Source organism: Oxyura jamaicensis, chromosome 7 (assembly GCF_011077185.1).
Source record: "Oxyura jamaicensis isolate SHBP4307 breed ruddy duck chromosome 7, BPBGC_Ojam_1.0, whole genome shotgun sequence".
Lineage (NCBI taxonomy): Eukaryota > Metazoa > Chordata > Aves > Anseriformes > Anatidae > Oxyura > Oxyura jamaicensis.
Genome location: NC_048899.1, coordinates 5,005,576 through 5,021,934, shown reverse-complemented (window position 1 = coordinate 5,021,934; position 16,359 = coordinate 5,005,576). Strand labels below are relative to the sequence as shown.

The 16,359-nt window shown below is 35.3% G+C and overlaps 1 protein-coding gene across 3 annotated transcripts in view; it reads right to left on the bottom strand.

Annotated features, from left to right (window-relative positions):
* Positions 1-3,499: 3,499 nt before the first annotated feature.
* TFPI (tissue factor pathway inhibitor) overlaps positions 3,500-16,359 on the bottom strand; it is a 60,700-nt gene continuing 47,840 nt past the window's right edge. For 2 of the 3 annotated variants that reach the window (XM_035332038.1, XM_035332036.1), the window contains exons 5-9: positions 14,233-14,409; positions 12,552-12,647; positions 11,985-12,080; positions 4,602-4,784; positions 3,500-4,234 (exon numbers count right to left, since the gene is read on the bottom strand). In XM_035332038.1, the coding sequence (XP_035187929.1) occupies positions 4,122-4,234; positions 4,602-4,784; positions 11,985-12,080; positions 12,552-12,647; positions 14,233-14,409 (665 nt within the window). In that variant the 3' untranslated portion in view covers positions 3,500-4,121. Of the gene's footprint in view, positions 4,235-4,601; positions 4,785-10,952; positions 11,308-11,984; positions 12,081-12,551; positions 12,648-14,232; positions 14,410-16,359 lie in introns of those variants that run through there. The other variant, XM_035332039.1, reaches the window with a different exon arrangement.

Sequence of the window (16,359 nt, the reverse complement as noted above, 5' to 3'; positions counted from 1 at the left end):
GCAATGTATTTCCTCCAAAGCACTGAGGGCAGAATCTGGAATGAAATGACTGGGTGAAGGGACTCTAGTTGACTGGAAATGCACATAATCACTGATAACTTGTTAGCATAGCTTTATATTCTAATGTCTTCACCATTCTGACATCTAATTCCCTATCTTTTCCTTGTGCTATGGCCCAATTATTCCCCTACTCCATTCACCCTCAAACTATCTTTGAGAAATGCACAGATCTTTTTCATATTCTTGCATGTGGTTGTTCTGCAGATATTGAAGATACAGGAATGACAAGAAGTGAATGAATGAGAAGGATACAAAAGGAATTTCTTGTGGAGTTAATAAAGATGCAAATTAGATCACACTTCAGTTTGGCCTTTTTACATGAAAAACTAATTCAATGCATTTTAGAGCTACACAAAAACAAGATAACAAAGACTGAGCTGGATAACTGGTATGGTGGCCAAACCCAGTACCTCCAACAAGCTTCTGATTATAATCTAATCAGTTTGATGTTGTTTTATTGTCTAGAACGTGGCAGTTTTTGTTTGCTTATTTGTTGTTTGTTTTTTTCCACTGCACTCTACATACTAAGTCTAAAAGACAAATCTCTTTGTAACGGTTTCTTGGTTAGTAGATTTATGCTGAGATGCCATAACTTTGTATCTTTTTCTGTCTCAGCAATGACAGAATAGTTTCCCCAACTAATCATTTCTTTAATCTCTGTTACTAAAAAATGAATGCACGTGATGTTTCTTACTACTGTGTAACTAGGGGGTAAGAGAGCATGGGGCAGTACCTGTTAGTCCTCTCCTAGCTACAGCAGTTCTGGAAGAAAAGACTGCACAGAGCAACAGAGCATGCTCAGCAAGGAGAATCTGTTAGTCTGCAGGAGAGCTCAGCAAGCAGGAGACTTAGAATTGGGAAGCAGCTACACAGCCAGGTTTCTGCAGGGACAGAAAGCACGATTTATGTATAAACAAATGGCAATATGTGTAGAAACAAATGCATCCATTCTTTTATATGTACCAATATCTTAAATCATAAAATGGTTTGGGTTGGAAGGGACCATCTAGCTCAACCCCCATGCCATGGGCAGGGACACCTTCCACTAGACCAGGTTGCTTCCAGCCTGGTCTTGAGCACTTCCAAGGATGGGGCATATCTACTGTCTCATTCAGAATATTCTCTTTAGAGAAAGATCATCATTCTAGGTTATAATCTCATAAAACCAAACCCGAATACTTGTTAGTCTTTTTTTGGTGGGCTGCTTTAAAAGACACTGTGGACAATCCCCTTCCCATTCCTCCTAACCCCTGCAAGGCTCAGAGTCCCATCTCATCTAAAAACAATGCGAGGTTTACAGCTGCAGTGACAGCAACTGCAGGTGGGCAGAGGACAGTTCCTGAGAAACAGTTCTGCCCAGCCATCTCTATTTAGGCTTGATGCTGAGAAAAAACACTTTCTCTATAAAGAAGAAATTCTGCCAACAATGCACATTCAAATAAACAGTGCAGTTATCTGAATGTTGCGCTCCTGCTGCTAAAAAACAACTTTCATTCTCTTTCACATGAAAGCTCTAAAAGAGTTTTTAGTTTAATGCAAATCATGCTCAAATACCTCAAAATCATTCTAGGGAATACCACATATCTTTGTAAGAGGATTTTAATGTGGTGTTCAGGATAGCCCTGCCTCTCTGCCAGAGACCAGTGACAGGAGGAGGCTGTTGTAAATGGGATACTTATCCAGCAGCACTTGGCACTCTCTCTTTTGCTTTAATCTGAAACCATACACGTACAATATCCTTACTGAGTCCCTAAGCTCTGGAGAAGCAGTCGAACCAAATTCAGCTCTGTCTCCACTCCTAAGTACATCACGCTATCTAGTGATTACTTAAATTGTAATACCAGCAGTCCACAGGAAATTTTAATGACTAAGACTGGAAGATTAGATGTATTTACTGCCTTCATCATAAAGTTTATACAAGCAAAGGTGCAGACACCTGTGAACTTACCTGCATTCTTAGCCAGGCAGACACATGCCAGAGTCAATGCAGAAACAGGGTAACTGTGGCATTAATGGGGTATTCAGCACTCTGGTAAGGCTTCCACCTCCTGTACCTAGTGTGCCTAAAGCAGCTTCTACTTTAGGAGGCAATGTGCAGTACTGTGCTAATTCAAGTGGAAAGGCCTAGGAGCAGTTTAAACCACAGGCTTTCCACTTATCTGCAATGACAAATGCTGGCTGGCCCAAGTATTTAACCTCCTGCTCTGCTCCTGTGTGGTGCACCTCACAACTACAGACTGGATTTCTAGCCTATGGAGTACAGAGGATACCTGGAGAGTAAGGTCAATAAAAACAGTAAACTAGAACTGGAAGGCATCAAGCTGGAATTGAACGTAGTAGGTAATGACACTTGCACCAAAGTAGTTTAGTGAAGAACTGGTACTGCAAGTCTTTAGTAGTGTCTAAGTGTCTAAATGGAGTTTATAGGTTTCCTCTGTCAGAAATGCACTTGTCTGATTCATAGAGTTCTTGCAGTTTAAGTCTGTGGTGCTCCTACATTTCATATGACAAGACTCTACATATTTTTTGTCTATACTTCAGATTCATGAGCATTTTTCAAATCACACTTAGTAGATCATAAATTAAGGGAGTCACGAAAGGACTTAGGCACCAGAAATAAGAACTTCTGCATAAAAAAATAACAATACTTACCCCCTCAGATATTTAGAATGCATAAATGCTTTCATTTTCAGCAGTAAAGATTAGCCTTTTTGTGGAGTTAGTCCAAAGTTCACCGGGTATATAAAAAACACAGAGGCTTTCTGAAATCACATGCAATTCGTAGTGCTCAGGCAAAGGCAGGTTAGTCCAAGAGATCATGTATTATTCTGTCATTGTTGTCCTTGCTCCTTGCTGTAGTGTCTGAGCCCCTCATATCTATTTCAGATACGTATTTTCACATTGCCTCTCACAAACGGCAGTGTAAGTATCCTCAGAAGTCTTAAGCACAAACAGAAAAGATGATACATTAAAAAAAGATTTTCAGCATCAAAGAAGATAGAAGGATATTTTTGAAAAATGTATCCTATCTTCTGTTTCACAGGCAGCAGGGCATTTCTGTGAACCTTACAAAGAAACCAACTACTTTTTTCTTTTTTCTTTCCTTTAAGAAAAATATCTTGTTAGAAAAGATCTACCCAGATCAGAGAGGTGCCTGGGAGAAGGGCAAGAACTGAACCACTATCTCATGTCAGTCTTAAAGCAAACAAAACCACCCGCAATGACAAGAAACCAAAAACAAACAGAAGCAAAAGACCCCCTCAGATAAACAAACTTAAAGTCAACTGGAGAGGAAACGTACTGTTACCACTAAAGCAACTATACTGATTTCTTCACCTATGAATGGGTTTTATTCCTTTTTTTTTTTTTTTCCCAAGAATACGTATTTCCAGAAATTATTAATTTGCAAGCCACGAATCTACTTCAGTAACAAGGATTCGATGAACCCAACAAATATATTTTATTTTTATTTTTGTAAATATCTGTCACTTTGTGTCATACACAACTTGAACATTCTCTTTATGCTTTTGGTGGGTTAATTCTGATTCACGTTCATTTGCCAAGTCTAATTCTATGCTCTTGGAGTTGCATCTAGCTTGCATAACCCAAAATAAGTCTGATTAAAACAAATCCATTGCCTATTTCCTCTTTTTATCAGTAGACTCATCTTTTAATCTAAGATTGAAATAATCATGCTTGACAAGTGATTACTCTTTGACAAGACTTCTTTTTTAGGACCAAAATAGATTTCAGAAAAGAATGGGGAAATAAAATAAATTTGAATCTTGCCTACTTTTTAATTATTATGAATTCTATGCCCACATAGCCTGTTCTGTCCTGTTTCATCTCTAGCAATTATATAGTCAAACTACATTTTAAGTGCTCTTTTCCAAAGTACAAAGTAATGTTTATTAAGTAAAAGGAGGCATACATAATAAAAACATAAACAGCTTAATAATATGCAATCTAAATAATGAGTACAGTACATATATTTAAATTGGGTACACTAGAGGCTTTCATTCACAGGTGAAGAGCAGTTTACTTCCCATTTCCATAAAAAATCAAAGTTGTATTCTTTCAGGGATGCTTTCCTCTTCCAAAGCCTTTACTGACAGTTTCTTTTTCTTCTTCTTGATTTTTATTACTCTTCTTTCACCTTTATTTTTAATGAATCCTGAAGGTAAAATGAAAGAGTAAGATAAGATGCTGTATGACTAACACATCCAAGATAATCAGAAATGAGACATCTTGTTTTCAAGAAATATTCTTGAAAAAGAGAAAAAAAAGAACATTTTGTCTTACCTAAAGTCTTCATTTGCCTGACCAAGGTCAAGATGTCTGCTCTTGTACACAGTATTTTAGCGTCCATCCTTCTCTCTCTAGCTCTCTCTTCTGATTACCAGTTGCACTTTGCTAAGACTTTCAACTATTACATTTTATCAGGCCAATACTTACTATCAAAAGCTGCAAGAACATTTCAGCCCATAGAGTGAATAATATTTACCTCTTGTGATAGTCTGTGGCAGTATCATTTCCCATACCTTTCTTGCAGATCCTCAAACACGACTTTCTGGAGGTGAAATTATTTTCATTCCCACCACAACCACTATAGTTAAATGGGCGACATCTTCCAGTTGAGTAGTTGTAGAAAAATCTTGTCTCTTTAGCTCTACAAAGTCCTTTATCCATAGGAGTCATGCACAAAGAAGGTATAGCAGGTGGTTCTAGAAATAACAGGAAAAACAAGGTTAGAGACAACACCGTCATTAAGCAGTTTTCTGTTATGTTGATATTTTATGTGAGATTTGAAGCTTTGAGAACTTAGAAATTTATATGAAATTCATTGGCAAATTTAATTCTGTTCTGAAAATCCAGGATATTGCACATGAGCATCTGCCATGTTATGACTACCAAAAATACCAGTTAATGCTATTCTCTCTTTGAATTCCAGAAGTCAACAAAACCTTATCCTGAAAGCAAGGTTTGTTTCCTATAAATTTAGTGTTAAAGTTACTATTTCTGTGTAGGAGATAGCACTCAAATTCACTTAGGAGAGTTTCAAGTGAACTACTTGTAGAACACAGAGTGAAATAAATTAATCTTGGACAGCTTTAAAAATATGGTAAGTATTTATGACAATGAAGTTAATTTTTCTAATTACCGCTAGACATTTTGAAATCAAATACAAGGTAAAAGTATCCAGCATTTCTGATGCAAGATTCAATACATTAATATTAGGTTTGCCACATGAATATAGAAAGTTTGACCTAAGTAATAAACTGTGGTCTACTGGAAAACACTGAGCAACTATAAAGAAGAAGTTTGTAAGTTGCAGAATAAAGAGGATCAAGGGTGAAGAGTTAAGTGCACAAAACAACAGTGATGCTCGTGCTTTAGTGCTGCTGTTAGCTTTTTACCATTCCATGGAGTAGCCTGATGTTTTGGATCTTCAGTGTTGCTGAAAGTGAGGGTGTGAGAACTGAAATGCTGGAAGATGAACCTGAAGTATATGAAGTACCTGGGAACTGGAACAAGTTCAAGCTCACCCATGCTCACCCCTGGAGAAACTCCATCACCTATCACCCTGGAGTAGCTCATATGCAAAATTACAACTAACACATAGCTGCTGTACAGGAAGAAAAATCAAGAATGGGAACCATTAAATCATCAGTTATGAGGGACCCAAAAGAATGCCATTTTCCTTCAAGAAGTAGCAGAGTTGAGATAACTGAGATCTGAATGCATAAATGGACACATGAAGCTAGTCAAATGGCCTTCTTAAAGTTAGAAAGCCACATAGCTGGCAAAAGTGGTTCAGAGGAAAGACTGAGTTAAAATTTTAGGGAATAACTTGGGTTACAACAGAGCTGAAGGCATCCTGTTTTCAGAAAAGTGGGAAGCAGATGAGTTGCTGGAAGCAAGAAGTTATGAATTAACTTGGGTAATTCAAGAGGCTGACAAGAAAATATCCCAAAGAACACGCTACATTTTGTTTGTCCTGCACACCTTATACTTGCTGAAAAAAGATTGTCTGCTACGTATAATTGATAGGCCAGTGTGGTGAAAAACTGTGAAAAATTGCCCAGACAGAAATAGAAAGGTAATTTATGGAAAGCTAAGATAGGAATATTAAATTATTAATACATTTGAAGCCACATTAGCAACAGTGTACTACTATTCAAAAAAGTATCCTGTAAAAGCAAAAACTGAGTCATGAGCTGGTATTTCAAGACAGATTAGATTAATTTCAGGTTATAGCATGAGTACTAATTAGTTTCTTTTGATACCTGTGACATTATTTAAAGAGTAAGGTTCAATCTCAATCTAGAGTAAGTGCCCACAATGTTGTTATACAATGGATATTAAATCTGCTGCTTTATTCATAATGAAGATGGTAGCTAAATAAACTTGCAGTATGTTTGATATTGGCTCCAAGAACTCTTGAGCCTAGAAATAATTTCACCCAGATTCTAGCTGGAAAGGAAATAAGCTTTCAAAACACATGTTCAGCATCACTGAAGAAAAACGTAAAAATAAATAAATAAATAAACATGTTTACCTATTTTAACTTGAAAATTAGTGTACTTAAAAAGAACAGCGTAGAAAGACTTGTCAGCTATGAAAGAGGCAAATGGTTCAGGTTTGTTAATTATAATAAAATTTAAATATATACTTGTAATATAAATTACTTGTCTGGTATGAATTTTCTAGAGAGACTGCAAAGTCCCCTCATGAATGAATTCTCACAACAATTATAAGCTTTTGGAGCCAAGGAGCAAGTGATGTGGTAACTGATGAATAAGGACTATCTGCATATGTATAAAGCAACTGGCAGAGTGACATCTGAAAGTTATTCAGAATCTGTATTGTACTGTTTCTAGAAGTTGTATCTTCATTTTCAAAATATCTGCATATTCTTTGCAGTCACAGAAGCACACAGCCCATAAAAAAAAAAAAAAGAAAAAAAAAAACAACTCTTAATTTTGCCATACAACAGCCTTTTTTTTTTTTTTTTTTCCACAAAACAGTATATTAGAATAAAAACTAAATTACTTTATTCCCTGTCTGCTTAGAATCATAAAAACTGTGAATTTATTTTAATATACTGACCACTAAAAGATTTGTTAACTTCAAGTTACCGTAAGCATAAAATATGGACTGTCTTATGCCCAACCCAACATCTCTGTTGGCATTCCCAAGCCTGTGAGGCAGTGTATTAACATAGTCACCGGGAGCATTAGATTCAGGTAATGTTTCTCTGTTCAGCCCCAGCTTCTAATGTTACTTATATGATATTACAGTAAGTTTTGACATTATGCCTGTTCTTGAGTATCTCTTTCAAATGGTTTGGTTTTACAACCTTATTTTTCTAAGAGTTGTTGAAATGCCTTTATCTCCTGCATTTTCTATGAAGAGAAAAAAAGGAAATCTCACAACTCAGAGATGAAGATGTACACACTAAAAACAATAAAAACAAGCCAAACAACAGCAAAAACAAAAGCCAAACAATACGCATTCCTCTAACAGAATTATTTTGTCCTAATCTAATCATTACAGGTCTATGAATTAATTACAGATTGAAAGATTACTTCAGACAGGAATGTTGCTTTTATCTTTACTTTGTTCTCAATTTAGATTGCATTTTAGCTATACCATTTTTTATAGTGCATGTAGTATTATTCGTTATATTACATAAATCATTGCATGTTAACATTCATGGGATCATATGAACCCCCAAATTAATAAGTGTCATGACATACTTTCTAATTTCATTATACATGGAACTACGTGGTATTTACATTGACAGCAACAGGCCTTAAGACTCTAGCTTCACCCTTGTGCTCAAGCTATTCTGTTTATCCAAAATAACTCATTTAAATGGGTTTTAAATATCCAATAGCAAGTTCATAACCTTGGATTTACTATGGATATTATTTGCCAAAAATACATGACATAAGTCAGGTCATAAATGGGCGAGGCAAAAAAGAATTTACAATTCATGTAGGCAAATGACAAACAATAGCTTCCAAGCTGGATTAGTCAAACATTCTCCAAGTGTAAAGTTTTCTTTTGGAAACTGCTGATACAATGAAATAAGTGTTCCTCAGAAACATGACAACTCCATCAAGGTAATAACCTGGAACCCATCTCAAATGGAGTTTGGAAACTGGAACTCTCACCACTATCACTACAGGAGCTTTTCAAACAGGCTTCACACTTTACTATAGCAAAACATTGTAGGTGTATTTGTCTCTTCTTCTGTTGATGATGCAGATGTTCGGACTGATTTTGTTTTGGTCAGAGAATGAGATCCAAAACCACAATATTTGATATTTTGTCTCTGAAAAATTAGGTAAACTAATTCCATGAAAAGGCAATAAATAAAAAAGGCTATTGCTCTTACCTATAATAGTGTATCTTACCCTTCACTGCTACCTAGAGATCTTTTAAAGTTCATGGTTTCAGATTTAATTTTTTAAATACAATCTTTCCTCGAATCCCAGACAACCCTTCTCTGATGTAAACAGATGATATGGTCATACTTTGGAATCTCTGAAACACGCACATTCAGACATGGATTCATTTATCAAAAATAATCTCAACTGTGCTTTGAAACAAAAACCGCTTTCCCTCGGGCTTAGCTGGGGTTGTGATGTGTGACAATGAACTGATAATACAAAAGAAGTTTGAAATTATCTTCATGAGTGAGGCATACAGTGCTTAATGCATTCTTTTTTGCTAAACACAGGTGTTTGACATTCATGAAACTTCAGGTTTACTGCCACATTTTTATATGCAGACTTTAGTTTCTCATTCTGGTTACAGCAGAGAGAGAAAAGAATTCTCAAGTAGACAGGCTATTACAAAAATAACGAGTCATCCGCACTTGACAGTACTCTATAGGTATAAATTGGTGCAGATCCATTATAGCAAATACAGTTTTGTCAATTTATATCGGCAAAAGATATGGCCCTGACTCTAAAACATAATAACAGGAGCTGCTTCTGTGTGCCATTCCAAACTTGCTGAGTGGAAAACTGACTTTTGATCTTGCATCCCACTTAGATTTCACAAGTTGAATATAGAATATAGCACTTGCAATTTTGTACCATAGATCACTTAATTTAATCTAAAAATGAGAGGCTTGATTCTTGACTTCACTTTCACTTCCCCAGAAATTGTTTTACATCTTATAGCAGAATAAGACCAGAACAATATTGTCTCTCTGCAGCAAGTTCATTGCTGACAGAGAACACTAGAAGTCTTGTGTTTGTATGCAGATAAAGTTAGTTTCTCTTGGAAGTTAGTCTTCTAAAGTTAGTCTTCTCATGGAAGACTTTAATCTTCTGAAGATCAAGAGCTTTGTTGGAAATCTACTAATCTGGTATCATGACAAAGTTATATGTAGCACCAATAATGTGTATTTTTTTTTTTTCTTGAAATCAAGAGGAAATAGCATTTCAGTTGCAAGGAAAGTTATTCAGTAAGGGGCAACTCCTTGCATTTTTTATTTATTTATTTTTTTTTTAATGGTGGTCATGTATTTAAAAAAAGAAATAGAAAAACTAAAATGGAGGAAAAGAAGCTACATAGCCAGGCTAATATACAAACATATATTACAGTAGCAGATGAGCTATTTCACCTGTGCTTGAGAAGATGAAAATCAGCCACTCCATCCCAAGCAGTCCATTCTGATATTGTATGTGCATAACTAGATTTTCCTCCCCCCCAGAGGGTGCACATTTGTGTGAAATATCTTCACCTTGCAACTTCAATTAATACCCCTGCCTCTAGCAGGAGTGGAAACTATGCCCTATGGAGAAATTAGTGGTCTGTTGTGGTCCTACCATTTCATTGCCATGAAGTGGGATTGCACAAAACACAGGATTATAGCCCTTCCCAGCAGCCTGAAAGGTATGGGCAGATAAACAGAATGGCAGCAAGCATCTGCATGAGGCAGGCTAGCGTAAGACAGACAAAGGTTATATTGTAGAGAAAGAACTGTGAGGTCTTCAGACTTCCCACTGAAACTCATCAGTCCTTCCAAGGTCATGTTTCTTACCTGACCCATCCATAGAATCACAGAATATCCCAAGTTGGAAGGGACCCATGAGGATCATCAAGTCCAACTCCTGGCACTGCACAGGTCTACCCAAAAGTTTAGACCACGTGACTAAGTGCACAGTCCAATCAATTCTTAAATTCAGAGAGGCTTGGTGCAGTGACTACTGCACCAGGGAGTGTGCAGCTACCCTCTCGGTGAAGAACCTCTTCCTGATACCCAGCCTAAACCTCCCCTGCCTCAGCTTGACACTGTTCCCATGGGTCCTATCACTATTGATTATGGAGAATAGGTTAACACCTGCCTCTCCACTCCCCCTCGCGAGGAAGTTGTAGACTGCAATGAGGTCTCCCATCAGCCTCCTCTTCTCCAGGCTTGAACAGGCCAAGTGACCTGAGCCGCTCCTCATATGTCCATTCCACATAGTTACACTAAATCTACCTACCCTTGTTACTTCAGCTGTTTTTCCACCAACCTTCCAGTCTTCTGTCCTTCCTCTTACCCTCATCTCCTTCCTGAAATCTGCTGTACCACAAAATTCACTATACCTGATACAACCAAGGACTTTTTTTTTTTTTTTTTTTTTTTAAAAAGGACCTTTTGAGTTTCCTCTAAGAAAACACATGGAATAATGCCTCTTTGCTTGCATAGACTAGTTGTTTTGGAAATCAGGGGGACTGGGGGATCATACTGCGATTAGAAACATTCGGGGAACGTGTGCACTCATGTCCCTAGATTTACTACCAGTTTTTTTGTTGTGCAAATATTTTTCAGTAAATTAAGCTACCAAGAGACTTACTGATTTTTATTCAGTCATTTTAATAACAGAGTGCATCAATGTTTTGTATGTGGCAAACAATCCAGCTATCTCAGAAATTTACCTCAAGCCAACAGTACAAGTGATCATAGTACAAGCAAAATAAATAGAACACAACATCCAATCAAGCTTTATTAGACACAATTCTAAGCAAAGAGCACAGGAATATTATCCTGTTATAGGATACAGGAATATTATGCCCATTATCCTACAGTCCATATAAAACACAAAAGCATTGATGAATCCGTAAACCATCACATAATCCCCAAAAGTACAAATAAGTGAAAATGCAAAAATAAAACAAATAGAAATACTTGGTAAGAATGCTCAGTCTTTTCCCAACTGTTTCTTGTTTCCTCTTGCATAACTGTGGATCATAAAAATGATATGCCTCAAATTCAATCACCCTTTACAGTGTGAGCAAGTACCAGCAATCTATAGTGGACAGTCCCCAGCTGCAGAAACTGTAAAAACCTCCACAGTAGAGGTCCAGATTCTTATCTGCATTATACTACATATTAGTGCAAAAATACATTCAGGTAGACATGAAATTCATTCACACTTACCTTGACTATAATCAAACCATGAACTAAGTTTAATATGACCTTAACAATAATAAAAATGTATTATGATAAATATATTGTGCCATATTCCAAAATCCAAATAGAATTCTTTCTTAAAGGGGAAAAGAAACTTTAAGTGCTCTGACAATGCCCTGGAAAAGGATTTATTTTGATTAAAACAACTCTGCAACACTGCTTTTGCTCTTGGTATTTAAAGTTCTGTGTTTATCAGACCTTCAGGAAGAACACACCTTCATAAGAGGACAAAGTGTAATCAGTATTCTACTTTCTGATATCTATAGAAGATCTGTAAGTAGCAATATATTTGTTTGCTTTGACTTTCTCTGCTTGTTGAAACTATTGACATAGATGGGAACCCATTCTTTAGTCTCAGATATTCCATTTCCACCCATTTTCTCCCAGAAAATCCAGAGTGTACATAAAAGACTGAGACTTAGGAACTGCAAAAACAAATTCTTACCGAAAAACCTGGGAAACTGCTTGCGCTCTTCTTCTGGGTAACTACTGTTCATAATATTGGACTTCTCCTCATTTGGAGCAGTTGGCAACAAATTTACTAAAAGGAATAAAAAGGTGGTGAAACAATAAGAGATAGGCAAGTTCTGAAAGTAAACTATGCTTGGTACGCATTTACCTTGCTCCATTTTCATATTAATACCACTAAAAGACAGTCCCAAAGGCATTAGAAACTCATATTCTGAAGCAATTTTGAGATGAATTCTTTTTTTTTTTTCTTTAGTTTTATTTATAAAAATCAAATATGGTCTTAAATCAAATATGGTCTGGTAAGGTTGTTATTATGTTACTAGCAAACATTCTAACCTTTGCAATAATAACCCCTTTTCAAAATACTTATTATTACTGACAAAAAATGTCTCATGTTACTGGCTCAATATACCTACATATTTCAACTGACATATCTATTCTCAAATAAACTATATGGACAAGCCAAAACAAGTGGACAAGCCTCGGAGTGACTGCTGCATCAAAAAAAGGAAAACTAAAAACAACAAAAGCAAATTCTTACCAAATATCCTTGGAAACTGGTTGTGCTCTTCCTCTGGGGAGCTACTGTTCATAGGGTTAGGATGATTTTCAGTTGGAGAATCTGGCAATAAGTTTGCTAAAAGAAAAATGCATGGAAAACAATGAGGAAAAACACAAAATAACTGGTATCAAAGTTTCAGTATCACTAAGGTAAAAACTTCCATCTATTGAAACTATGGCTCACTTCTTTGATATTCACACAAATTTACAATTAGGTGTTACTTCAGATTGAAATAAAATAAAATAAAAAATAATGATAAAATAATTTTTAGAAAGCTTCTTGCAACTTTTAGTCCAGAAGATGAAAATGGAATCAGAGCCCAGGAAGGAATGCTTCAGCAAAAGGAAGGGGAAAAGCATTTGGCTCTATATGTGTATGTTTTGAAAATCCTTGAAAAAGGAACCTTAGTGGGTCTTTCCTGTTCTAAACATGAATGAGCTCAGGTTCCCCTCACTGAAACGACACTTGAAACTGTCCTGGAAAAAGACCCACTAGAAAAAAGACAAAGCAAAAGGGTCCAGAAGTTCTGGGTGGGTAAATGTATCTTACACTATGAACATAATGAAGTGCTCTGAGAAGCTAGTTAGGAAGGTTACTGTATTCTGATATAGAAAAATTCATAGGAACTAGGAGGACAAGGAAGTGGAAGAATGATCTGTGGTTAGTCTAAGTGGCTGTTTCATAGCCTAAACTCCATGGCTAAATCACTGAGACGAAGGACCAATTTTGCATGATTCTTTGGTGGGAAGGTAGCAACCCAGAGTAAGGAAACAGTAAAAACAGAATTCCCTCTTTTCTTTACAAGACATGTTTTGAAAGGAATAGATTCAGATGTATGGCTTAAAATATATCAACTTTTTATGACATTGCAAGGCCAAACAGCTGACATATCCTAGATTTTAAAAGGAAAATAATGAAACAGATGACTTAGTGATGTGGCTGCTATCTGAATAGGTCCATTTCTTCATTCCCTGCCTTTATAATCTCTGTTACTGTTAAGTCTCTGCCTTCTTTAATATTTTCACAATATATTTCGAAACTTATTTCCCCAGATTTATGACTAAGAAAATAGGCTTATAAAATCCGTTTTCTAACAGCAGGTTTAATGGAGAAATACAATGCTCTATTATCAAGGTACAATCAGGAAACAGCACATTTTGGACCAAGTCCCTTCTTCACTTAAAATCGATATCACTTCAATTGCTGCATGTCTGTGTTACTTTCAATGTTCTGTTTCAAATTATATATCACTCATTATTTGTTTCAACTTAGAAAAATAAAAGAATATGCAATTTTCAAAAAAAAATTTATATCATGTTTCTTTTATACAATAGATTCAACAAGGTTAACATATATTTTTGCAGGGGTTTGTGGAATTAAAATGCTTGTAGGTATTTGACAGGGAAAAATAAAACAGCAGGAGTCCTGTAATTTTCATTAAAATTAACAGTGCATACCATTTTAAAAATATTTTTCCTTTTACTTTCTATTTCTTATTTTTGTATGTATTTTTAAGAATATATAATTGTGTTAATTTCAGGTATAAATTATTGCTGCTTCAGAGTCTCCTACACTGCCTTTTGTCCCATGCCAAATACCTTCAAAACACAATGTTGTTTATACAAGAATAAAGCTAAGAATAACAAGGACAACAACTTACAGTTGCCTTGGCAGGTAGTCTGGCATTCTTCCAAACTCTTAAAGTTGTTCTGGTTTCCTAGGCACCCACCATACTTGAATATTTCACATAGTTTTGTCTCTTTGTTATAGAAATATCTGGAAAAAAAGCCTCTGCAGGTTCCAGGGTCTTTCTCATGAAAACAGAAGTCAGGCTTTTCTACAAACAACGGTAAATGATGAACAGGGTGAGGAAAAAAAAAAAAAAGGGCAAACAAAAAAGCAAAACACACTAAGACAATAATAGAACTGGAAGAAGTTGATATAATAAACCTGCATCTTTAGACTAAAGACCAATTGTAAAATAATTGCTGCTTTAGTTCTATATATATAACAATGCAATATTGTGCTAGAGCATTATAGGACATTGTTATTACTTTTTTTTTTTTTTTTCTTTTCCTTTTTCAAATAACCATTCAATTGTACCTTGGAAAATGAGTATTGATGACTCCTCTAGCTGTCCTCCTACACTCAAGCTCTAAGATGAACATTAGTTTTAACTCTGAATTAAAAAAAAAATAAAATAAATTTAAATCGCAGCTGGATCATTTGAACCTAAGTACACATTCTTCCTATTTAGCCAATGTTGGTGTGAATGACACAGAAGACATTGTTAAAAAGGAAAAAGGATTTTTTTTTTTAATCTATTTTTATTTTTTCTATCAGAAATCTAAAAATGCATTTTTTCTGGGACAGTCTACTGCTAAAAAATGATACAGGAAACTGGGAGGCAGAACAACTATTCTGACCACCACTTTTCAGTCTCGGTTCCTAGTTCACGCTCTGTAACTATAGTATCAATGAAGAAAATTTTAATAAATGAATACTATATGATTTGACTGAATAACCAGGCATGATATCACAGCTTCTGGCAGTGAAGAAAAACACATCTTTCTACAGTGATCCTCAAAAGTTGTTTTTCACTGTACTCATTTTTTTTCTCCTTAATTATAATTTTAAAAGAAAATCATGACAAAAATAATAAAATACATCTGGAGGTATTCTCAAATTCTTGCTAGTACATACTTTGAAATATGATACTTTACTGAGCTGACTAGCAAAGTTTATTTAGTCTTCATATAAAACAACTGTGTCAGATGTGACACATGAGGCAGTCCCTACATGTAAAAGTTAACAGAGAGGTGAGACTAAAACAGTGTGTATTTTAATAAAAATGACTACAGAACAATTAGTTTGAAGTCCCTAATGCTTTTGGAGTAGCGTACGGAGTAGTAAAGAAGTTTGTCCTATAACCTCTATTTTTAACTGTATATTTATTCAAAACTATTGCTCAAACAATATTACTAAGTTTAAGACAAATCAAATGCTCATATGAAACATCATAGTAGCTCATAAATTGAGTTTTCCCGAGAGATAATAGTCAATATCTTGCATTTCGCTTTTTATAAAGCTTCATTAATAGCAAAATGTCATTTTTGGAGATCAAGGAAAATTCAACCATTACAATGTTCTTGCATAAATTAAAGAAATTGACTATTTTAAGTGCTCCTGGATAACTTAATTTTAATTAAAATTTAATTTTCTGCCAGTAAGTATATTCTACAGTTCAGATATTTAACATCTCTTACTATTCAAATGCAACACCTACTCATATACACAGATTTACAAAACTGGTTCACATAGACTAACAGATATGAGATGTATGGATAAAGCAAACATGATATGCTTTCCATGAGAATGGAAATGAGACCATTTTGTAGACATGTAGCAGGCAGAATTTCCAGAGCAGCATCTATTGGACATATGTCATCTCTTAGTAACCATTACTAATCATCTATTAGTAACCAATTCTTTCACCATATATTGCATAATATTGTCAAATAAGAGTAAAAAAATATGTATAAATAAATTAGATATTAACTGAGAAAGGAAGGTGGAAAATAAAGGTATGTAAATAAAAACATTTGCTCCTCATTTTAAAAAACCTTATATTAGAGTGGTTCTTGCAGAAAGAAAATTAAATTCCAATGAGTTGAACTCACAGCTAACTTTTGTAGCCACTTTTGCAGAGAGAGGCCATGAAGACAATACAGCAATATAATCCTAACCATACAAACTAGTATTACACTTCTAAATGACGTCTTTCTCC